This window comes from Lepidochelys kempii, chromosome 13 (assembly GCF_965140285.1).
Source record: "Lepidochelys kempii isolate rLepKem1 chromosome 13, rLepKem1.hap1, whole genome shotgun sequence".
NCBI lineage: Eukaryota > Metazoa > Chordata > Testudines > Cheloniidae > Lepidochelys > Lepidochelys kempii.
In genome coordinates this window covers 15,638,140-15,663,485 of record NC_136392.1, presented here as the reverse complement: position 1 = coordinate 15,663,485, position 25,346 = coordinate 15,638,140, and the positions used below count along the sequence as shown (strand labels likewise).

Below are 25,346 nucleotides of genomic sequence, written 5' to 3'. Positions count from 1 at the left end.
CTGCATGTTCATGTTCATCCACTGCTTATGTCTTCTAAGTGCTGTTACTTATTAACTTTTCTGCCACAAACAAATTATTAGAACATATATTTCATTGGCTGGGAAACAAAACCATTATTTTTAGATAGTTTTTTTAAAATAGATGTACAGGCAATAACCTGATCTGTCCTGTCCCCTCCCAGCCCGAAAGCACCAAAGCGTTTCTGGTGATTTCAATTTAGTCACATAACTAATTACTGGGCCACATTCTGCCACCCTTACCCATGCTGAGTCATCCTTTATTCTGTAAGAAGCCCTACTGTTAAGGCACTTAACTTCCTTAGGGTCTATTGAAAATCTCAGTCTTAAACTGAATAAAATCTGTTCTTGTGTATATATCCCACTCCCATTACACGCCCTCCAAAAGATGAACATTTTGAGCTTTGGGCTACTAATATTAGGACGAGAGTTATGATCCATAATAGAACCTTGTTGTGAAGATACCATGTCCAGTGCATGTGCAGGTATTAGAATATATGACATGCCCAGAAGATCTATTTATTGCAGAAGCTTGCTAAAACCCACCAAACGACACTGTAATTTCAAGAAAAAAACTAAAGACTACAGGAAACCAGCACTACATCTGTATTTGCATTTCATCTAAATAAGGTCTGAAACCTTTTACCAGCAAATAGTCTGAGATGATAAGAAAACTTTATATCCATCATCCAAAGAGTCAAAACTTTCAGTATGAGTAAATTGTGCTAGTGAGAAAACTTTTGTTTTAAGTAAGAAAAAAAGGTGCCAATTACCAGAAACTACATTGAACTCTTCATTGTACAGTAGCAGATAGATCATTTTATTTTTGAAGGCGGGATTAAGGGTTATAAGGTTGGGTAATTCCCAACCTCATAATAATAGCAATAATTTAAACCAATGGGGCCCTGAGACTATTTTAAAAATCTGGGCCCAATGCTTTGGGGACATCCCCTCCAGATTCTAGGTCAAGACTTTGGAACAATTAAAGAAGAGACTGCCCCAGAGAATCTGTCTCAGGTTTTAATGAGCCATTCCAAATTATACAACTGTACAAGACTTTGTGCTATGTATATACCCATGTAGTACAGGCAAGACCAATAAAGCTGTATTCATCATAGAATCTCAGGGGCATGGTTTAAGAAGCGTCCAGTAATTGTCAACTGTATGACAATCTACAGGTCTATACACTTGCATACATGGCCAGCCTATGACCCTGCATTTGTAACTTGTATTGAATATATTTGTGTTTTTGTTTGTTTTTACAAGAAGCACATTACCCATCTCTGGCTATGATTCTGGGTGAGTTTCAACCCAACTAGAACAGGTTTTCGAACTCTATAGTAATAAAACACCCTCCTCTCTAAAATCAAAGCACTTGCTAATGTCTGGCGTGATCTCACTGGAGAATGGAGTACATCCAAAGACAATTGTCTATTATAAGTATAGTCATAGAATCAGAGAGGTGTAGGGCTGGAAGGGACCCAAAAGGTCATCAAGTCCATCCTCCCATGCTGATGCAGGACCAAGTATGCCTTGACTGATGTTTGTCCAACATGTCCTTAAAAACCTCCAATGATGGGGAATTCCTGATCTGTTATCAGGTTCTCCCCTCATACTTCTTTTCTCAACACTAAACATATCCAGTTTTTTAACCTTTCCTCATAGGCTGGATTTTCTAAACCTTTTATCATTTTTGTTCCTCTCAACAATTTGTCCACATCTTTCTTAAAGTGTGGTGCCCCAAACGGGATACAGTACTCCAGCTCAGGCTTCAGCAGTGCTGATTAGAATGGAACAATTACCTGCCATGCTATACATACGACACTACTGTTAATACACTCTAGAAAGATATTATCCGTTTTTGCAACTCCACATTGTTGGCTCATATTCAGTTTGTGGTCCACTATAACCCCAGACCCTTTTGTGCAGTATTGCATCCGATGAAGTGAGCTGTAGCTCACGAAAGCTTATGCTCAAATAAATTGATTAGTCTTTAAGGTGCCACAAGTCCTCCTTTCCTACCTAGCAGTTATTCGCATTTTTTGTATTGATGCAGTTAATTTTTCCTTCCTAAGTGAAGCACTGTGCACTTGTCTTTATTGAATTTCATCTTGTTGATTTCAGACCAATTCTCTAATTTGTCAAGATCATTTTGAATTCTAATCCTATCCTTCAAAGTGCTTGCAACCTCTCCCATCTTGCTGTCATCCTCAGATTTTATAAGCAGGATCATCATTTACTATGGGCAAGGTGGTGGTGGTGGGGGGCAGTTCCTCCCAACATTAGTTTGTCCCCTCCCCACTTTTCATAGGTCTATAGGCTCCATTTTTTGTCCTCTTCCCCCACCCCCAGAATTTGCCAGATAAAATATAATCACATGTAATGTTCTAAATGCTCACAAATGATGTCCCTGTTTATAAGCATTCTCTCCACTCCTTTATTCAAGGCACTGAGGAAAGTACTGAATTGTACCAAACCCAGGGCAAACTCCTATGGTACTACACTAGATGTGATCTCCCAGTTTGACAGGGAACCACTGATAACTATTCTTTGAGTATGGGTTTTCAAACAGTTGTGCACCCATTTTATAGTAATTCCACATTTCCCTAGTTTGCTTATGAGAATGTCACGTGGGCCAGTGACAAAAGCTTTACTAAAATCAAAGAAAATAACAGAACGCCACTAGCCATCACCTGCAGACCCCAACTAAAACCTCTCCAGCGCATCATCAAGGATCTACAACCTATCCTGAAGGACGACCCATCACTCTCACAGATCTTGGGAGACAGGCCAGGCCTTGCTTACAGACAGCCCCCCAACCTGAAGCAAATACTCACCAGCAACCACACACCACACAACAAAAACACTAACCCAGGAACCTATCCTTGCAACAAAGCCTATTGCCAACTGTGTCCATATATCTATTCAGGGGACACCATCATGGGGCCTAATCACATCAGCCACACTATCAGAGGCTCGTTCACCTGCACATCTACCAATGTGATATATGCCATCATGTGCCAGCAATGCCCCTCTGCCATGTACATTGGCTAAACAGGACAGTCTCTACGTAAAAAAATAAATGGACACAAATCAGACGTCAAGAATTATAACATTCAAAAACCAGTCGGAGAACACTTCAATCTCTCTGGTCACTCGATTACAGACCTAAAAGTTGCAATTCTTCAACAAAAAAAACTTCAAAAACAGACTCCAACGAGAGACTGCTGAATTGGAATTAATTAGCAAACTGGACACCATTACATTAGGCTTGAATAAAGACTGGGAGTGGATGTGTCATTACACAAAGTAAAACTATTTTCCCAATGTTTATTTCTCCCCACTACTGTTCCTCAGATGTTCTTGTCAACTGCTGGAAATGGCCCACCTTGATTATCACTACAAAAGGTTGGGGTTTTTTTCTCCTCTCCTGCTGGTAATAGCTCACCTTACCTGATCATTCTTGTTACAGTGTGTATGGTTTCAGAGTAACAGCCATGTTAGTCTGTATTCGCAAAAAGAAAAGGAGTACTTGTGGCACCTTAGAGACTAACCAATTTATTTGAGCATGAGCTTCTTGAGCTACAGCTCACTTCATCGGATGCATACCGTGGAAACTGCAGCAGACATTATATACACACAGAGATTATGAAACAATACCTCCTCCCACCCCACTGTCCTGCTGGTAATAGCTTAACTAAAGTGATCATCAAGGTGGGCCATTTCCAGCACAAATCCAGGTTTTCTCACCCCCCCGCTCCCATACACACACAAACTCACTCTCCTGCAGGTAATAGCTCATCCAAAGTGACCACTCTCCCTACAATGTGCATGGTAATCAAGGTGGGCCATTTCCAGCACAAATCCAGGCTTTCTCACCACCCCCCTTTTTTCCGGGGACACACACACACACACACAAACTCACTCTCCTGCTGGCAATAGCTCATCCAAACTGACCACCCTCCAAGTTTAAATCCAAGTTTAACCAGAACGTCTGGGTAACACCCATTGTTTCATGTTCTCTGTGTATATAAAATCTCCCCACTGTATTTTCCACTGCATGCATCCAATGAAGTGAGCTGTTCTCACGAAAGCTTATGCTCAAATAAATTTGTTAGTCTCTAAGGTGCCACAAGTATTCCTTTTCTTTTTACTAAAATCAAGATAAGTCACGTCTACTGCTTCCGCTCTATCCACTAGGCCAGTAACCCTGTCAAAAAAGGAAATTAGGTTGGTTTGGCATGATTTGTTCTTGACAAATCCATGCTGGGTATTACTTATCACCCTATTATCCCCTCGGTGCTTACAAATTGATTGTTTAATAATTTGTTCCAGTCGACTGTATTTCTGCAGGGAAGGCTGCTTAGATGGGAATAATGTTTGTTTTGTAGAGTGGGGAACTAAATGAAGACAGAACTATAAAAAACATTCATAGTGAATCCTGAGACCATACCAAATCACCATTGCCCTTTCAAAGTGCCCTTATGGGGATAGCAAGATTCCTTTCCAAACCAACAAGTCTAAATTTCTTCCTGGTGTAAATACTCAAGAGACAAATACACCCACTTCAACAACACATTAGTAACATTTTGGATCTTCATCTTTTTCTCAATGACTAAATAAATAAATGAACCAATTTAATAAATGTTTTGTGTTTGTAAAGGAATGTTGTTTCTGTTCATATAAATTGATACTCCGAGGCTCAGAAGCATGTGGCTCCCCCCCCCCCCCTAACAGATATTAGTCACCAATTAGGATTGCCCAACTTCTGAGTTCTTTTGTAAACAAATATCCATTGTGCACATTGGGACAGATTTTGCAAAATTATAGCTATGCAATTTCATGCTTAATATGTGCACCCAGTCCACAGCTATATGAGAAAATCCGGCAACTGCATATAACTGCAAATGTAGTTATTTCCAATCACCTAGTTTGCACATGCTGTTGTAGTAATTATGAACACATATGAGAAGCACAAATTAGCACCCATGGGGTATGATACTGCAAGTTTCTGAGTGCCGTCTGCCAGGTACTAAGGCCCAGATCCTCAAAAGTATTTAGGCACTTAACTACCATTGAAATCAGTGACATGCCCAGCAATCAAATGGAGTTTAGGTGCCTAAATCATTTCAGCTCCCACTGGGAGATAGGCACGTATCTGGATCAGGCCCTCAAAGTTTTTCAAAGTCTGGCTCATACTATATCTCTTGCTCTGTATAATCTATCAGACAAACACATTATTCAATACACAACAACAATGGAAGTGCTACTCTAACAATTGGCAAGAGTCATTACAAACCGTGGATTAAACAGAGGGTTGAAGGGTGACGGGTTGGCAATAATAAGAGCAGGTATACAGACCCGGCTAATTAGTCGTGAGGTGATGTTGCCTCCTCATGGTTTCAATGCAACATCATTTTGATGAAGGCTATTGATGTAATGTTGCAGCGTTGTGTCGTGATAATGCAGTTCTCACAATGGGGAAGTGCTGCTTTGTGATGTGGCAAGGCATGACCAGAACATGTCAGTTTTTTCTTGAGGACTTGGGCCTGTACTATGGAAATTGGTCTGATAGGTGACTACTGCCGGTTTCCATAGCCCATGGCTAAGTGCAGAGGGGAAGGACCCCGAGCCAGCTGTCTGGGGAAGAACGCCAAAATCAATCAAAAGAACAGCTGTAAATTCTAATTACCACACTCCCATAATTTGTGTGATTGCAGGTGACTTGGCTGTATAACGCACCACACACTTAGGCATTTGTCAGCAGCTGGATGCAGGCTCAAATGGTATTCTACAGTATAGCATGCTTTCCTGGCATCTATTTGCAGCCAGTAGTAAGAAGCCTCTGGGATGGAATTACCTTCTTGGTCATGTGGGCCAGCAGCAAGAAAACAAGAAGGTGCCCAGCCATGGAGAGAAAAGATTCAGGAGGGACAAAAATGCTAAATGTAAAAGGAATAAAAATGAAGGGGATTCTTTGCTGGGGAAAGGTGCCAGACTGAAGCCTCTAGAGACTGACTCCAGTAAGGCCCTGATTCAGCGCTTCATCCCTATTCAGTAAAGTCCTTAAGTGTGTGCTTAAGTCCTGCTGTCTTCATGATACGCATACGCTTATGTGTTTTGATGAAGAACAGCTTGCAGTATGTGCATAAATGCTGTGCTGAACTGGAGCTAGAGTGGGCAACAGCAATGAAGGCTTTCCCCTTATTGCACTGCGAGTCTCCTGGCTTCAGGAGTGAGAGAGTAGGCCCATCTCTGTGGCTAATTCAATGATCAGCCTCTCAGCAAGGCTGCCAGTCAGCTTTAGTTAGATTCTCTGGGACAAGGGCTGTCTCCTATTCTGTTTGTACAGCACAATGGGGTCCCATTCTCGGCTGGTCCACAGGCACTACTGTAATCAACAATAATAATAGCTCAGTCTTTATTTTTGATGTAAATCACCACTTTTTAAAGGATATAAGGTCATCAGTTGGTAATGACTGCTGGTCACTGCTGCACCTGGTCTGCCTCTGAATCGCTGACCTGCCTATGGAAGGCTCCACTTGCTGTCAGCACCAGTTCTTGGGGACATCGACTCCCATCCCTTCCCGCCCCCAAATGTCTATTTTCGTGCAAAAGTTACAGTGCAAACATTATTGGTGGATATATTTCCACACCCATAAATGTTAGCTATAACAATCTCCAGGTTGTTTATCAAGTGCCCAAAGCGACCTGGGGTGTCACTGTGTGGGGGCAGCGTCAGAAGCGGGTGAGAGAGTTCTTTTTATTTTCTTTTTCTTTTTTTTAATTCTGAAATGTCATTTGCATCCAGCTGTTGATATTTTGGAAATCTGCTGGGCTTTGTTTTCCTCTGTGGTTCAGCATGGCTGCCTCCAGCTGCAAAATCCTAGGCAGCCAATGGCTGTACTTAAAGCAACAGCCTGTGAAATCCTGTGTTCTGCCTTGCTACATTCTTCTGTTAAGACTCTCTTAGCCTGCATTGCTTCTTTCCCTTCAAAAACTGACTTAAAAAACAAGACTGGACAAAACACTAGACAATGTACTGAAGGAAAAAATTGTACATTAGAGTCTAGAGGATGGACTGGATGATGTAGAAGGTCTTTTCTGTCTCCAAATTCTATGAGAAAGGGGACCCTGACCAGCATAGGGGATGCCACCTTGTTTATAAGCATCATTTTCAGGGTAAAATAAAGACATTGATAGGTGAGGCAGTTCTAGGTAGGATGTGCTCACTGCCCAGTTTGTAAAATCTTGTGGGGGACACACTCCCAACCACAACCATCGTCAACCCCAGCCCAAATTTTTGTTAAAGGGCAGGGACAGTTATAAAGGGCAGCATAATGTGGGTACTATCATAATACAACTATGAAGTATTAATGAAATGGCAAAGTACCCTGGCAACAGAGTAATGACATCACAGGCCATAGAAAATATGGTGGGATTTTCCACATTGTCCAGTAAGTAGGTACAGGAACCTAAAACTAGACAAGGACTTCATTCCTTTTGTGATTTCGCCCATCTAGTAGCTGAACTCATATACCCTGATTTTTACACACACAATGGTAAGTGCATTTGCACTCCTACTTTGCATGCTTAAGTGCCATGATTGTACACACTATCGATCCTTTATATTGAATTGCAGTGTTAATACAGAGAATGACTGTAAGGGATTTAGAGTAACAGCCGTGTTAGTCTGTCTTCGCAAAAAGAAAAGGAGTAACTTGTGGCACCTTTCTCTAAGTCTCTAAGGTGCCACAAGTACTCCTTTTCTTTTTGTAAGGGATTTGATCGCCTCACTGGCACTTACATGTTTCTACATACAACCAATGCTGAGCAGCAGTGGATCAGCACTTGGAGATACACGTATATTGAGAAAGTTAAATGAATGGATCAGAGTCCCAGCTGCAGCAGGGTGCGGCAGGGCAGGGGATGATTTTAGGTGCGGTGTCAAGGAAGTATTCACAGAAGGGCTTTGGCAATTGGAAGTGGGGAACTCATGCGATGGTGGGCTCACTAGCTTTGTGGGGAAGAGAGGATGAGAACATATGACAAGTCTGGTTGGAGAGCTTTAAGGTGCATAGCTGTTTAGCCAGTCTGCTGTCACTTGCACTGGGTTAGATTGCTGGTTTACAAAAACCAGCACCTATTTTGTAAAACCAATACCAAGTACCTGGAACCAGGGATATTTCATTTTCAGGGACTCATTTTCACCCTATGCTCTTGGGTTGCTGCAATGTATAATCACGTGCTGGTTGTGAGTAAAAGAGACAATAGAGATCTAGCGACCACACATACAGAAAAATACAAGGTAAAGTGGTTACACAAAAACCCTCCTGAGGTATTATACAAAGCAGAGAAGCAGAACATCCTGGCTGAACATAAATCCTGTTAGCCCTGAGTTTAGTTTACGATGCTTTTGCAGGACATCTGTTGGGGGAAAAAAGTAATTATAGAAGTATATGGTGCAGGATGCTTATAAGGTCCCTAAACTAGTGATAAAAGGAGGTATTTTATTTCCCTTTTACCCGGAATCAAAAATAACTAAAAAGCCCCATCCTCTATTTACCAAAGTGAAAACCCCCCAACCCTTTGAGGACAGGGATGGTTAAAAATGCCTCATTGATTTCATGTTGTTTTACATCCCCCAGAAGTAGAACCTTGTAGTGTGCCTTTTACCACAGCTGAACTCTGGGCAGGCATATAGGGGGAGGAGGAGAAAGGGGATGTGAAGTTTGCTGTGCAGTCCAGTAGATGAAAACACTACTGCTGTTTATAGAGGGAAACCCAGTTTGTCAGCCCAAATGAATTCCTTTGCTAATCCATGCAGGCTTCATGTTTTCCACCAGTCCCAGCCACTGTGAAGACTATCTTTAGGAGGCACAGTGTGTTTGGAAAGGAGCAGCTGGAAAGAGGAGGACGTTAATGCCAGCTTGGCAGGCTTTTTGGTATGGAAAAAGAGGAATGCTCTCTTGGGTCCCCCCACAAAATTAAAGCATATTCGTCCAGAGCAAAGTGATGCCAAGCACAACAAACAAAAACGGCTTTCCCCAAGCCTCCTGGGCAGCTTCCCTCCAAGGTTTCACAATGGTTTCCATAGAACTTGTTTTGCTATCATAACAAATTCAATCTATCCAGGCACTATGGCGCGCACTGTGTTCTGAAGACAAGAAAATTAATTTCCTGGCTTTTTGGCCTGCCAAGTCATTTTTGTCTAGGTGCCACAGACAGGGACTCCCCAGATAACTGGTGCATCTGCCTTTCAGCAAACTGTAACATTCGGCTTTTTAAAAGCCTCTTGCAATCTTTTAGTCTAAATACAGAGGAAAGACGAGTTAACTCTGCTGCAAGGGCTGAGAGGAGATGTTTTCCTTGGTTGAGCACTCCAATTCCGTGGCCTCAGATCATCCCAATTAAACCAAGCCAGCCTGTGTGCAATGTGTCTGTGTGCGGCAACATACATTTCCTGTAATAAACCAGCCTTCTACTGCATGTATCTCTCATTGCGTACATAAAGGAAACGAATGTCTCACTTTACTCACCACAATATTGTTGAAATGCTAGAAATTATTAAGGCCTAGTTGCGATTAAAGACTTGATTATTTGCACTGCTGAGCTGAGGTACTTTCTCTGAATGCACGCGAGGATAAGAAGTGTAGTGGAAGGTAACACACAGGGGAAACCCTCCTTGAGCATTTTAGCTGAGAGAGTCACGTTCCTCAAAGGTTTTAAATAGCCAAGATGTTTTCCTAAGTGTCAGACAAAATGGGGAAGCCGAAAGAAACGACTTGAACCACCAGGCCCAGACCCTCAAAGGTATTTAGATTCCTAACTTCTGCTGAAATCAATGTAAGTTAGGAGGCTAAATAACTTTGAGGGTTTCGGCCCCAGAGTTTTGGGAAACTCTAGGTCTTGATCTCAACTATATGGCTAGCCCCTAATTCTAGTTCAGAAATTCAATTCAGAGAAATCTGAATACATATTTGAACTATCCAGATCTTATTGAAAAGTGTTGTAGAATTTAACAGGGATAAAAGAACTAGAGTATAGCTTACTCTAAAAATGACAGACTATAATGGAGAATGGGAGCCTTTGGATAGGTTCTTATTTTAACACCACCCTCTCTAACTGTTTTGCAGGAATATAAATATTAAGTCTGATAGGATTACTTTTTTTAAAAAAAAACAGACAAAACAAACAAAACAATACTGCAAACATTACAGGAAGTTTCCTTTAACAAAATAAGTAATTAAGCTTTTGAGTTTTCCCTTGGGGGGAGACCTCTAGCATATCCAGCACTGAGCGGGGCATTTCATAAGACCAAGCAGTCTTGTGTGACAGCTGGTCAGATATGCCTGGTGGTCAGGATGGTAATATCAGGAGACAGGTACTCTGGTGATAACATGGCACATCCACCCCCAGAAAGTATAGATGCACTGGGAGGCGGGGGGAGGAAGGAATTAACAAAACTTAAAAAACAAAGGAAACCTCCTATATTATCCTATATTTATTTTCTGATTTAGCCTGTATCTGAGTGAGGAATCAGATCACTTCTTATTTTAGCCAAGCCAATTTTCTTACCCCCTACTTTGCAGTCTCACCTGTGTCTGGAATGGATAGGGCTAATGCATAACATTATTTCTATAACTATTTCATTTCAAAAGAACTGCCTGGAGAGTCTCCAATGTCACATGGGAACATGTTCTAGTCTGATAATTATTTACTTACACAAATACTGGACTAAATTTTCAAATATGGGTGCCTTTTAGTAACACTTGCTTTTTTGTGCGGCAACCCTTGCTATTATAAATGACAGCTGCGTGCCTCTGAAAAGTTAATTGCTCACACAACTAACCATTTTGATGGCTACCTGGAAATGAAGGTGTTAATACAACATCTATGGGCAGATTGGGTACAAAGGCAAATGCTGAGGATGTTACTTAGGTCAAATGGCTACAAATGCACAGAACTAGCCCTAGGCATTATTTGGTGCTATTTAAAATGAGACATTTGGGGCACCAGACAGCTTCCTTTCCAGTGGGCCTGTACCACTGTGGCTAGTGAGTCTGGTAAAGGCTGCCCAGGCAAGTGGAGTTCTTGTGAAATAACCAGTGCTATTATTGCTCATAATGACCAGATATTTAACCCAAGAAGGTTTTGAATGCCATAACTCTTCCACCACTGGCTCCTGGCTCATCCTTCTGGAGTGTCTCCCCTTCAGTTAGTCATGCTCGCTCTTTCAAAAGAAGCTTAGATACCACCTAAATAAACCAGCACAGATCGAGACATTGCAAATGTCATAAGAGTTATTCATATGTCTCACTATTTGTCCTACATTCGATTCAATTCATTCATGGATGATGAAGTCATTTTATCATTAAAAAAACCAAAAACCCAAACCTAACCACACTTTGGGGACCTTTGACTAGATTACGCTGGTACCGATGATCAGAGGGCGTGATTACAAGTTTATACTCCCCCTATTTCATTGCTTTTCTTTCTCTGGTCCAAATTAATTTGTGCATATTAAATGCAAAGTTCATGAGTCTTCATGCTAATTCAGGACTAATTCAAAGATAAGCATTATACATGGGTTTAGGTTGTCACAGATGTACAATTAACTTTCAAGTAATTTGGATTTTTCAGTAGGGCCTCAACCCAGTCTTCCCTGGTGCATGCACAATTTTTCATTCATGCAAATCGTGTGCACTTTGAACCACTAATAGCTGCTAATTTGCTCTAGTAGAATTGGCATGTGAAAATCACGTGTGTATACTATTGTCTGTGCTTCAAAGTGCATATACAAGTGTGCACAAAGGCAAATGTGCACATGGGTTGGTGGAGACAGCAAACTACAAATCTTTGCATTTTACTTTGAGGCAGTCTGCTAGTATAACGGTGAACACATATAAGGGCAAATTCTGCCCTCAACTGCAAACATACAGCACCCTTTAACATGCATGGGTGAAATCCTGGATGTGTTGAAGTCAATGACAATGCGTTCATCAACTTCAATTCAGCCAGGATTTTGCCCCATAGGAATTGTGTGTATGTAGCTGAAGATAGAATTTGGCCCATGCTTTCAAACTGGCGTGGAGTTTCAAAATTAAAAGTCCGTACTGGGCCATAGCTTAGCGGACTGGTTGGCTTAGAGCTTTCCTCCTGTGATATGGAGACTATTCGGTCAGAAGCTCAGTGTACATTAGCATAGCACTACATTGCTAGTGAAATTCCTAGGAGAGACTTCAGTGGAGCTATGCTGATTTATACCAGCTAAGGAGATGTCCCTTGTACGACTAAAGTAGACCACCACTTTACTTTATCCCAAGGCCAGGGATAACAAAAGTTATTTCTATCTGATCTCTGGAAGACACAGCACAGAGACCACAGACTTAATGTGGCTAAGACTATAACAGGGATCAGAAATGAACCATTAGCCAGAATGGGCAGGGATGGTGTCCCTAGCCTCTGTTTGCCAGAAGGTGGGAATGGGTGATAGGGGATGGATCACTTGACGATTGCCTGTTCTGTTCATTCCCTCTGGGGCACCTGGCATTGGCCACTGTCAGAAGACAGGATACTGGGCTAGATGGACCTTTGGTCTGACCCAGTATGGCCATTCTTATGTACCAGAGAGACTATAGTATGTGTATTAGAGGCGGGCACACACACCAGAATTTGTTTTTGATTTTGAATGCCCCAAAGATGTATTGGGGGGGGGGGTTGGTTGTGACCCCACCTGTGAAATTTGCATCTGGATTTACCCAGATTTCAAACACTTGCAAAACTGGAGTTTGGACTTTTGATTCTGACTCATCACTGTGATTTATCTATTTTAGGTTACCTGTTACCTTCCCCTTATTTCTTCTTTGTTAACCTTAAAAATAATATATTATAAAATGAGAAACAAGGAGTATGAAAGTCAGCAGCCTGATACAAATTACTGAGATGTAAATCAGCAGGGTAAGGATGTTCAGTCATTTTCTCCCCCATCTCTGACTGCTGCTGGGTTGGCCCAAGATGTGCTGCTTGCTTTTTCAAATCACTGAAGCCAAAGATGTAAAAGACCTTTCAGGTCATCAATGCAAAATTGTCCCTACAGTGTTTCTTCTAGAATACTTGTCCAGTCTGATTTTAAAGTTTCTCTAGAAACATACAGCATTGAAATTAGAGCATAAAAGTGTGTTGGAACTGGTGAGTAAGCGGTCCTATAAAACAGTCTGTGAGAGTAAGCTCATAGCAGCTTCTGCTATGGACAGAAAAAGGGCTCTCACCCTTGAGAGCTTTCTTAAGAAAACTGACTTGCAAATGGATGGAAAATTCAGATGATTCATCACCAGTTTTCTTTTTTTAAAAGCACAGTGGTCAGTAAAAAAAAGTTTTTATGTGAGACAAATTATGATGACCAGGTGGAAGAAAACTATATTTTAAATGCCTCATCCATAAGGCTTCATTTGTATTTGAAAAGGCCCATCTTTCCAATGTGTTAAGAATGAACGATCATGCCCCAAATGATCATGAGATTGGCTACAAATCATGCAATTTTAAAAGAAATACAGTTGGGGTTGTTTTTATTTGCCTCTCGGTTTCTGAACCTTTGCGGTTCATGTTTCCAAGTTTTGTTCCACAACTACAAAGGCTTGAAACTTACTTAAAACAAACAAACAAACAAACAAATAAAAGCTGATATTCTGACTCCAGGCACTGGGTCCTGGAAAAACATGAAATATTGCCGAACTCACAATAAAATTGCAAGAGCTGGCAATACAGTTGCGCTATGCATAAGGCCTTGGATACTGATTATTTGGTTACGTTAACACGAAAATGAAGGTACTGATTACAAGGGAGTGAGAACTGGATGTACTCGCAGAACAATGACATACATGAAAGACTCATGTGCTGGGGTCATAAGAAAAAGGACAAATCCGCCACACAATTACAGCCAGTGGATTGCATTAGCCTTGTCAGAAGTACATGGCCATTAGGATCAATTTTTTCAAAAGGCAGAGATTTGGGTCCTTAGCTAAGAAACATGTGCAAAGCTCATGTGATTATTGCCAATGTGACCATCAGAGGTGGTGTGTGCATAAATAGCTAGTGAGGCACCTAGGGAGAAATTACCCCTGTGCATCTCTTAGGCGTCGTTTACACTTAAAGGTGTTGGCAGTTTAGCTATGCTGGTATAGTTAAACCAGCAGAGACATCCTAGTGTAGACACAATTATATTGGTATAAAAGTATTTCTACCAACATAGCTTATCTGGTTTCCCTGAACAGACATAAACTATGCAGATACAAGCACTTTTATACCAATATAACTGCATCTAGGGCTTAATAGCAATGTCAGCAAAAGAAATCACACACCCCTAATCAACATAACCAGGTGGTAAAACTTCTAAAAGTGTAGACCAAGCTTCACAGCCCCTTTCCCAGGGCTTACATGGTGAAGGGGGCACTATATGGGCCCGGTACAGAGAGCACTGTCTGGGTGCTGTGTACAGTGATGTAGTTCACCCAAGCAGCAATTTGTTCATACATTTACCTGCTTTGCATGTGCACTTACAGTAACTGCAGGCATGGTCATGCACACAGATTTTTATCATGCCTTTTATAAATTTGGCCTTTGGGGAAATATTTCAGTTAAAAATAGTAAAGATTTTGATTTAATTAAAATAATCTTTGCACAAGCAACCTAGCAGCCCCTCTGCATATAATGAGCTATTAGGGAGGAGGAAAACTTTTGATATATTTTAACATTATGTTTACACGCTTTACACGCTGACACGTGGTACAGTCTAGTGGATCACACAGAGAATTGGGAATTAGCACTCCTTGTTCTATTTTCACTTTTGCCAGTGACTTCCTGTATGAGCTTGGGCAAGTCACGTAACCACTGTGTGTCTCAGTTTACCAATCTGTGTCATGCAGACAATAACACTCACCTGCCTCCCTAGCTAGTAGTGTAAGGCATAATTCATTAGTGTGTCTCTCCCTAGAGTGAAAGGTGTCCCAGACGTGACAAGTACTGTGGTTATCCCTTTAATTTAAAAGTTCTGTGTGAATTGAGCAAGTAAAAGTAAATATATGGCCTATTTTGGCAAGTGTCTTCCAGCAGATGGACATCTAATGATGTTCCTATGGTCTTCTTTATAGGAGCTGTCTGCTGCCCATGATTCAGACTGTCTATGGAATGCAATGAGTGTAAAGTAAGTGAACAACAAGTCTGGGAATGGACTTTTATTGTGGTTTAGAAGCTTTCAGTTCCCAAATGCATGAACACATTCCTTTTTCAAGTTATTGTTTTCCAGGATTTCAAAATTACAATCGAAAGTTGTTTCATGCCATCTGGAAGCTGACTCCTTGGTGCTGATAATCGTCAACTGGTTTAGTCTCCAAACAAGCTTGTCTTCCACCAGCAAGTAGATGGGATGTTTTCTTGTCTTGGTGCACCAGTTGTCTGAGAGGCCCTACCCACAAACACAGTGAGCGTATATATACCCCTACGTGACTATCCGTTCTCCACAGTCTGCGTGCTCTCTTAATGGACTTTGCATGTTCTTCTGAACAGGAAATGCTTTGTCAGAAACTTGCCTGTGGGCATTGTGCTGCACCAATTAAAGATTCCTGAACTCAAGAACAAAGGGATGCTAGTGGAACTATGCTTTTAATCACTTGGTTCATTTTTTTCCTTCCTCCACAGCTGATTTTGGATGTATGGCGTGTTTTTTGTTTGTTGTTTTATTTTGGTTTGGTTTTTTTGGATAGCTACTCAGGAATGCTGCTAGGGAAACATCTTCATTTTTACATATGCAGAGAGGATGTCAGGCTACTTATGCAAAGGTTACTTGAATACAATAAAAATATTTACTATTTTTAATTGTAATATTGCCTTGAGTGCCAAAAATGTTTAGAATTGGAGTTTCTGGGGTTCGTACACATGTGAAAAAATGCTTGGGCTTTTGTGGTCTTGTTTTGTTTCAAGAGGCCTGTGAAAAATCAGGTGTGAGCCAACCATGACAATAATAATACCTGGCACTTAGCCAAGTAAATGCCACCTTTTCCCCAAGGATTCTTGTGCATTTTACTAACATGCATCAACTTGGCCTCCCAACACCTCCTGTGAGGTAGGATAACTATTAGGATACATTTTTACATAAGGGTACACCAAAGCCCAGAGTGGTTAGGTGACTTGACTTTTTCATGTCCCTGGCAGAGTTGAGAATAGAATGCAGGAGTCCTGCCTCCCATTGTTATGTTCTTTCCACCTCTTTTTAATAGATATTAAGCTCTTGAAGGCAGGGACCATCTTTCTGCTCTGAATAAGCAGAATAAGTAATAATAATAATAATAATTAATAAAATATATGGGGTGCAGTGGAACCAAAACATAGAATAGTGACCTCAACTGAGACCAAGTGGATAATGCTCAGTAGTAAGAGCTATAGGACCAGCATCAGATTGGCTAATGCATAGATTTGCTTTAATCCAGGTGAAATTGTTTGGAGAATGTACAGGCTCTACTCGGAGTCCACTGAATCTGTGACCACACCTTCTATGAAAAGTAGTTCTAATCATAAACAGAAAGTGGCTTTTTTGATGCAAATGTTTTCTCTACTCAAACCACAGCCCTACAAAATACAAATTCACTACCTTCTATAATGCGAGAAAATAGAAAGAGAAAAAGGCATTTTTCTCCCTCAACTATAGGCTCCTTTGTGATCTTGTCCAACACTCATAGGTGGGAAAAGAGAGAGCTAAAACTGTAACGTAAGCATAGGAGACCATGTTCTGTGCAGCCTGAAGTTGAAAGAAACAGTGTGACTCAGAGAGATAGCTTCACTGAATCCAGTCAAAGGGCTGGATCCTTGGCCCCAGGTAAGTTTTCTGTGCTACTGCAGTAGCGTGAAGGGGACTTTAAGCTGCCTTAATCATGCAGCTAAGGTTCCCCTTGTGCGGGGGAATCCCCAGCTGACATAAAGCTGACATCGCTGGCTTTAGGCCACGTGCTCCTTTACCCGCAGCAGAGGGGGCTGGAGAGGGCAGAGCTGGAGCTCAGTGAGCTGTGATAATTCTGGCCCACAAGAAAGGTCCAATGAAGACTGCTCCAGCTGGAATAAATTAGAGCAGCCCTGTGCCCTGCAACTAACTGCAAGTCCTTCCTCTTCTTTCCTCCCATATAGATATAATCCTCACCTTCCCTAAATACTGCTTCTTGCCCTGAAACACAGCCAGGGCCTTGCACAGGAGCACAGCAGGCCCAAGCCTGCATTGGAGAAGTGCAAGAAGCCTCCCCATTTGCCCCGCCATCGGTGAGTCCTGATGCTCTGAACGTACAAAATGTCTGGGGTCAGATGCAGCCACAGTATGGGCTAGCACCACGGTTGCAGTCCCGTCCAGTGGGTGGTACAGCGGCTGCACTATGCGGGTGCTCCAGGAAGCACTGTGTTTTCTTGAGATACGCTCCCTCCCACAGCATCTCCCGAAGGAGGGCTGCTTTGCATTGGACGCCCAGTGGAAGCCTGTGGCTAACGATACAACCTGGTTCATTATTAGTAAGAGAGAAAACAAGAGATGCACACTTCAACTCCTGGACGAGTCCTGGGGACCCTGTAAGGCCTGGTAACTTTCTCAGAGTGGGCGGAAGCATGCAATAGAATAATTTCCTAAGCATCTGGTGACACTTTTGTGTCATGCTGAACAAAGATAAGTAGAATCATCCTGAAGTGTCAATAATCAGAATAAAAATCTCATTTGGGCGACAATTACTGTGGTGTGTGGCAGAACCCACAGAGAGTAATATCCTGGTCTTAGTGAAGGTGAGTGAAAGTCCTAGGTCATTTATATGTATCACAAGGTGCAGGTTGCAATTTCAGTTCTACTGAAACATCCGTTTCAAGTGCAGTTTTTCTGTGAAGTAACTTTGCTATAAAAGGGCTCCACGGAACTGCAAGTCTGATGAACTGCGGGAGTTGTGCCTACCGCCTTCCTTCTCACTGCTCTTCTAATTACTGACACACTGAAAATAATTCAGCTATATTGCAGCAGAGAGGCTATTTTGTGGTTTTGAGATGTGGTTAGATAGTTGCCATCTGAATGACAAACATATTTCTTTGTGAAGTAAAAAAACATGTAACTTACGTATTCTCAGGCTGGAAAATCAATACCACTTTGGAGAGCAGCTACATATTTATTTACTTATTTAAGGCCAGATTCTACCACCTTTATTTACTCCCACTGAGTCTGTCTAAGGTAGTTTTGTGGCCACTATTTCTGTAGTATCTGAGTGCCTCACAATCATCAACATATTGATGTCAGTACCCCCTCACCAGGGTATTGTGATTTTTCCATTTTACAGATGGAGAATTGAAGCACACAGAGGCTAAATGACTTGCCCAAGGTCACACAGGAGCTCTGTGCAATTGCAGGTACTTGAATCTTTGTAGGCTAGTTCCCTAGCAACTGTGCCTTCCTTTTTGTACCCTAGATTTAGAGACTTCTGTGCCTAGTGGCACATGGGGCAATCCACTTTGCCCACTGCTGTCTATCCAGAGCAAGATGTTTGATTCCACTGGAAGTTGTCTCTGTGATGGCAGCATCCTTTTCAATTATCCTGCGCTAGGTCATTCTTTGTCCTCCCCACCTTCTCTTTCTTCCAGGTGGAATCCAATCTAAGATGTATCTTGTGCTTCTAACACAGAGTAGCATGGGGGAAATGGTTGAAACAGGTCCAAATCTGAACCCTGGATAAAATCTCCCTGAAGAGCTGGACAGACTTAATTTAGACAACATCCAACTCAAGTTATCTCCATCTGTTTTCCATTTCCAAACAGAACCTAAACTGCTGGATAGCTTTGTTCTATGCTCCCTTTAAATAATGTTATGGAAGGACAAGAAGTTTGGTGGTTCTGTCAGCCCTTGCCTGTGAGACTAAGGAAGCTGAGAAGAAGATGGAAGTGAATGGCAGTGGATTGGAAAGGTAGTTAGTGGAAGTGTAACACCGACAAAACCCGGTTGCCAGTGGGTGGGATCGAACCTGGGACCTCTGAAGCTTAGTGCCTGAGCCTCTAGTGCATGAGCTAAAAACCAACTGGCTGTTAGCTAAGGCTGCAGGGCAGACTCATTTAACTCTCTCCTTAAGTGGTCTCAGTGCCACTAGATGAGACAGAACACCACACCCAGGAGGTGTGTGGGTTACACAAGCCAGCTGACCTCTTGTTGTAAGGTGGCACACACAAGTGGAACTATCATAGGAAGGCATCACCGATGAGTATGTGTAGCATTTGGGCACAGGAAGTGGCAATATTGTTTGGAGGTGGAACAAGAATCATATTTTAAAAGTAAGATGAAAAGGAAGGGCTACGTGGATTACTCTAATAGTATGTGTCAGCGGCAGGGGTCCTTGGAACCGAGAGTGCACTGGGCAAAGAAAGAGTCATGATCTCAAAAAGAAGAAAAGCTGCTTTTTAGCTGCAGAGATGGGAGGAGAATTACTACAGGGAGACAACATAACGGACCTGGCAGCAGAAACACAATAAGAGGGCCAGAAGAAAAAAAGAGAAATAATATTAATAATAATAATAATTGTACCCTGTATTTCTCTGGTTGCTTCCAAGATTGTTCAAACATTAATGAACACTATAGCCCTGTGTGGCAGTAGTTGTTATCTCCCATTGAACAGATGAGGAACCGATGGGGCAGGATTTGCCCAAGGTCACACAGGAACTTCATGTCAGAGCTGAGAATAGATTCTTAGTTCCCTGAATTGCAAGACTTTGCATTAACCACAAGAGCAAGGGACTTGGAAACAGAGAGGAGAGGGAAGGATGCAACTGTAATACAAAAAAACCCCAAACCAAACCAAAAACCCCACCAATCCTGGCGTGTCAGCAGAAATCTAGAGAGAGAAGAACAGGATGAAGGACTAGAAGGAGAAAGATGGGGAAGGGGAAGAAAAGAGAAGGGAAGCAAGAAACACCAAAACAACCATGGTCTTAGTAGTAACTATGCAGAAGTAGTCAGCTACAGCACAATACAACCATCCAGCTGGTTAAACCTAACCATGGGAAGGAAGAGACAAGGTGGGTGAGGTCATATCTTTTATTAGACCAACTTCTCCTGGTGAAAGAGATAAGCTTTGGAGCTACACAGAGCTCTTCTTCAGGTCTGGGAAAGGTACTCAGAGTATCACAACTAAATACAAGGTGGAACTAGCCATGGGAATGATCATCTAAGCATCTACCTGATAAGTATCACAGCAAGATTAATCACCTCTTATAATCTCAGGAGATCGATTCAGCCAAAGGGACTTGTCAAACTTCCATAATTGTATTGCTCTGGGTTTCTTTTAATACTATAAAGTGCAAAAATAAATTTTATAGTTAGCAAAATGTGGTTTTTGTTATATTCTGAATCACTTTTCCCCATGGAAAAGCAAAGTGGTTTTCAAGACCTGAACATTTTGGAATCATGTGTTTTGCAAAGTAAAGCATAACTACCCCAAGGGCTCCTTCTTAATAAAGTAAACATGTAGGGAAGGGAAATACTAGTGTGAATAGTTCCCCATAGTCCATCTTGGGCATAATACCTTATAATTAATCTGAGAATTCTGAAAATTCAGATGATTGAGAGCTGACCTCTAGTTTTGACCTACAATGTGCAATATCATGATAATTTGTGCATACTTAATATTTCCATTCCATGGATGGATGTGGCCTCTATCCTAAAAAAATAGCTGAAAGAACCCTCTGAATAAGAATACAGTTTATGCTAAGGATTTTAAGGGCTCCAATGAGCTATTATGATTTAAACAGGTAAATAAAATGTGTCCAAATGTCAGACCAAAGCAGCTCTTTTACCCTGTTGTGTCACTTGCAAAATTTCTCCATAGAAAAGGGTTCTGTTCTGTAGTCCTGACTCAGACACAACTCCCACAAACAACTAACTTTGAGCAATATTGTATGCTCAGGGGGCATGCAATTTTTTCATGCTTTTCCGAGACAAAGGCACCTATTGTGAATGTAGGCACTAATATCCCATAGAGTTCAGTGGAACGTTAGTATACAGACCAGCAGCCAACCTGATGACAAAGATGTTCAAACAGAAGCCTGGAATTTCATTCCCAACTCACTGCCAGTCTTTCACTTGCACCCCCTGTTTTATAACACATGCTTTGAGGTACACTGTGCACCATTCTGATGCACTCATGGTATAGTTGGGCATTACAGATGTGATCCAAAGCCCACTGAAGTCTTTCTTTTAACTTCAGTGGGTTCTGGAACAGGCCCAAAGTTCATCAGACTTAACTTTGAATTTCTTTATTTTTTCATTTGTATTGCAACCATGAGATTTTTTTGTGTGTGTCCAATATTTATAGAAAGGAGGAAGAATCTCTGATGCCCTAATATTAAAAGAATGTAAAGACACAGTGGCCACTTCTATTACAGAGAAAAATTACCTCGCGCTGTTATAATGCTGCTTTCGCTGAGCAGTCCCTGGCTTTTGCTTACTTTATTTATTTCAGGTCCAAAAAATACTAGCAAAATTCTCTCTGCAGACAAAGATCATTTTATATTTGTAAGAACTGCCCCAGAATGATTGCTGTAATGGGGCCAAGATGACATCAACTGCCATGGCTGAATGAAGAAGCTCAAACATTTCAAATACAGACTACATTAAGAAGGAAAAAAGTGTGTCTGTGAGGGGTGGGGAATAGAAACCTGTTCTGCCCGCAGCAAGCAGCCATGATGATCATATCAGATAAATGTGTCCTCAAATACTCAGTACCTCTAGGTTCACAGAGGAAAACTGACAGGGCTAGAATTTCAAAATCTATACCTGTATAACTGTGCATGAAAGATCACTAAGTATTGTTTGCCTAATTTATACATCGATTGTCAGAATTGCACGTGCACACGCATGGGACCAAAATTAGCAATTTGCACAGGTAATACTTGGATTGTGAGTGCAGTCACAGTAACAGCACATGAAAATTAGGTGTGCATTTTACATACACAATTACACAATCCAGCCCACTCCACTTATATGCAGCATTCTAATCAAGGGCTTGTGCTCCCATGGAAGTAAACATGGGTTTTGCTACTAACTTTAATAGGAACAGGATCTAGCCCCCAAGCCTTAGCTTTATATTTTTTGCCTGCTATGAAATAGTACTAATGTTTAACAAAACAACCAATCAACCCGTTTGCCAATAACTCTTATCTACCTAAGGATAAGCAGGATATATTCAAACAAGGCTTTACTTTTGCTTTTATTCACTGCTAACAGCTAAATCTACTGGGCTCACAACAAAGAAATGACATTGTTTTACTAATCAATGTACTACTGTTCATCTAGAACATCTGCAATAGTTTTGCCTGCAGCACAACCCCATTCATTATGTATCTTCATGGACTGTTCAATTAGGCTTTTTAAAAATGTATTTATTAAATGTATAAAAGGGTTTTACATTGTGGAATTTGCATTGATATAAATAATTTTTAAAAAAAACCACTTTTTGTCGGTTTCTCCATTTTCAACTAACGTTTGGCAAGTGGAAAAAAAATTAGAAACAGTTTAAAACCTGACAGCTCACCCCGTGACTTAAAGACAGAGGTTTTCTATGGACTGTGGAAATGCTTCATTTTTTTGCGTTGCTATCTACCAAAAATGCAGCTGATGAAAGGCTCTTACATTAAGAAAATATAAAACTTTACAAGGGATGGGTTCTCACCCTGTCAAGAAGGAGGCCACATTATTTTTGTACAGAGGACCAGATGGAATTATATGTAATAAAAAGACAGTGCTGCTTACCATCATCCAGATATGCCTGGTCCAGGTTCTGTTCCTGTTTAATAGTGACTCCGGCTGGTAACACTTCTTTCTGATCACTAATGGGTGGTCCATTTTTTGCTGCTCTTGGGCTTGTGGCTGTCTGCTGCTGAATCACGGTAGGATATGAACTTGGACTTATCCTTTGTGCTTGACTGACCTGAGGCTGGCTGGGTCTTGCTACATTAGAGGTAAAATTTTCACAGCACATGATATGCTGGAATTCTTGATGACTTCCACACCTCAGCTGCTGATTGGTTGGAGAATAGTGTATCACGGGAGAAGATTGTTGACTGCTTGGAGAGTGGTGGAGCACAGCTGAGGTTTGGCCTGGGGAACCAGCATGTACCAGCACTGACCTGTGTGCATCTGAAATGGAAACCTGTGTGGCCATCAAACTGGATTGCTGGTAGCCTAGTTGGCTAGGACTGAGACTTTTGCTTCTTTGGTATATTACAGCTGCTGGATTCTGTTGATGATATCGAGAATCAGTAGAAGATAGGCCTGAACGCAACTGCTGGCAGGAAGCCATAGTGGCCACAAGACAGGAAGGGGATTCGGTGACCATTGTGTGCTGTGAATAGTAAGGCTGTGTTACTGTTCCCAGACCACTGTGTACTGTATTGCAGATTAAAGCTGGATCATAGTCATCAATGGGCTCTGTTTTGATTGATGGTACTAGAATAAAGCATGCAAAGGACATTATTCTTAACGAGCAACTGAGACACAACGATTTTTTTCCCCTGGCACTAAGAAGAGACCTAAATCATTGTGAGAGTGTGTGTGGGTGAGTGCACTCTCCACAAGGGCACTACAGGTAGTAAATTGCTTGAGTGCAATCATGGGAGAATCTCTCGTGAAAGCACTTAGCGTTAGGATGGACAAAAACTTTACCCAAAACTTAAACCTCATATTTCTCAAGGTTCAAACATTCAAATTAGCTTATTATTTTTATTGCTGTGATTTTAATTAATTTTTGTCTCAGTTCTGCAATTTCTAGTTCTAGGTGAAACCCAAAGCAAAACTACAAAGAAACCAGGAGAGAGGCATTCCTCATAGCACTTCTGACCCCAATGGAAAACGGAATTAATAGACAGTTTCTGAGACGTGCTGATATCGCAAGATTTGCAGCCCTGTTTTCCAGTCCAAGAGATTAATTAGAGATCCAAAGGAACAGACTAGGCTTGACCATTTTTTAACGCTGTCTTCGAGACCCAACCTTTTTGCATAAGTCTTCCCCAGTAACAACGGCCGACATCATCAATAAAAGGAGAATAAACTCCCATTTGTAAAAGTCGACTGAATCTTAATGTTGTGGGAAAAGAAGGGTTTTTTGCAGGCAAATAATGCAATTTTTACTTCTTGTAACCATCCCTACATCTTAATGCCCTGAATCTTAGTGCAGATAAGATTCCGGGCATACCAGGCAGACTGGACAACAGTTATATAGACAGTAAAAACAACAAGGAGTCCTTGTGGCACCTTAGAGACTAAGAAATTTATTTGGGCATAAGCTTTTGTGGGCTATAACCCATTTCATCAGATGCATGGAGTGGAAAATACAGTAGGCAGGTATAAAAATACAGCACATGAAAGGATGGGAGTTGCCTTACCAAGTGGGGGGTCAATACTAACGAGGCCAATTCAATTAGGGTGGATGTAGCCCATTCCCAACAGTTGACGAGAAGTATCAACGGAGGGAAAATTATTTTATATTCTATTATATAAATTATATTTATACCTGCTTACTGTATTTCTCACTCCATGCACCTGATGAAGTGGGTTATAGCCCACGAAAGCTTATGCCCAAAAAAATGTGCTAGTCTCTAAGGTGCCACAAGGACTCCTCGTTGTTTTTACTGATACAGACGAACACGGATACCCCTCTGAAACCTGTAGACAGATAAATTTCTAATGGAATCTTATAGCTTTTTTTTAAAGTTTACATTTTGAGGCTCTTTTTGAAATAACAGCGTATTTACAAATGTAATTTCACAGTGCAACAATTTAGTGGCCATCAAAAGCCTTAACTCTCTCTAACTGTGAATCAGATAGAGCAGTGAAGCATTTTCCACTAGGGACTGGTGAAATGCTTTGTACTAAGTAAGAACTGATCAGGATGTTTCCCCATCCTTAGAAATTAGTGGCACTGAGATATTAGTTCAAAGCTTGAAAAATCCAGTCAGGTTATTTCGTGCTTTCTGGTTTCCACTGAGAAAATCAGCCAAAACTAGGAAGTGCTGGGAATTTCATGAGTAATCCTGTTTCACTTCTTGCTCACCAATTCCCCAGGGAAAGAGTTTGAGAAACATCCAAACTTTTCTTTCATATCTAAACTGGCCCTCCATTAAAGAATATGTCCCACTCTTCTCCTTCCCTACTCTAGTACTCCTTTCCCTGGGTCTGATGTTAACTTACTGTGGTATATGTCAACTAGGGAAGGCAATATTCATTGTTTTCACAGGGTCAGAGCACATAAGTGTCTGATCCTGCTCTCACTGAAATC

At 41.3% G+C, this 25,346-nt stretch overlaps 1 protein-coding gene across 5 annotated transcripts in view; it reads right to left on the bottom strand.

Annotated features, from left to right (window-relative positions):
- The window catches only part of NFATC2 (nuclear factor of activated T cells 2), a 135,299-nt gene that overhangs the window by 21,350 nt on the left and 88,603 nt on the right, over positions 1-25,346 (bottom strand). For all 5 annotated transcript variants that reach the window (XM_073309388.2, XM_073309384.2, XM_073309385.2 and 2 more), the window contains exon 9: positions 22,823-23,518. In XM_073309388.2, the coding sequence (XP_073165489.1) occupies positions 22,823-23,518 (696 nt within the window). The remainder of the gene's footprint in view (positions 1-22,822; positions 23,519-25,346) is intronic.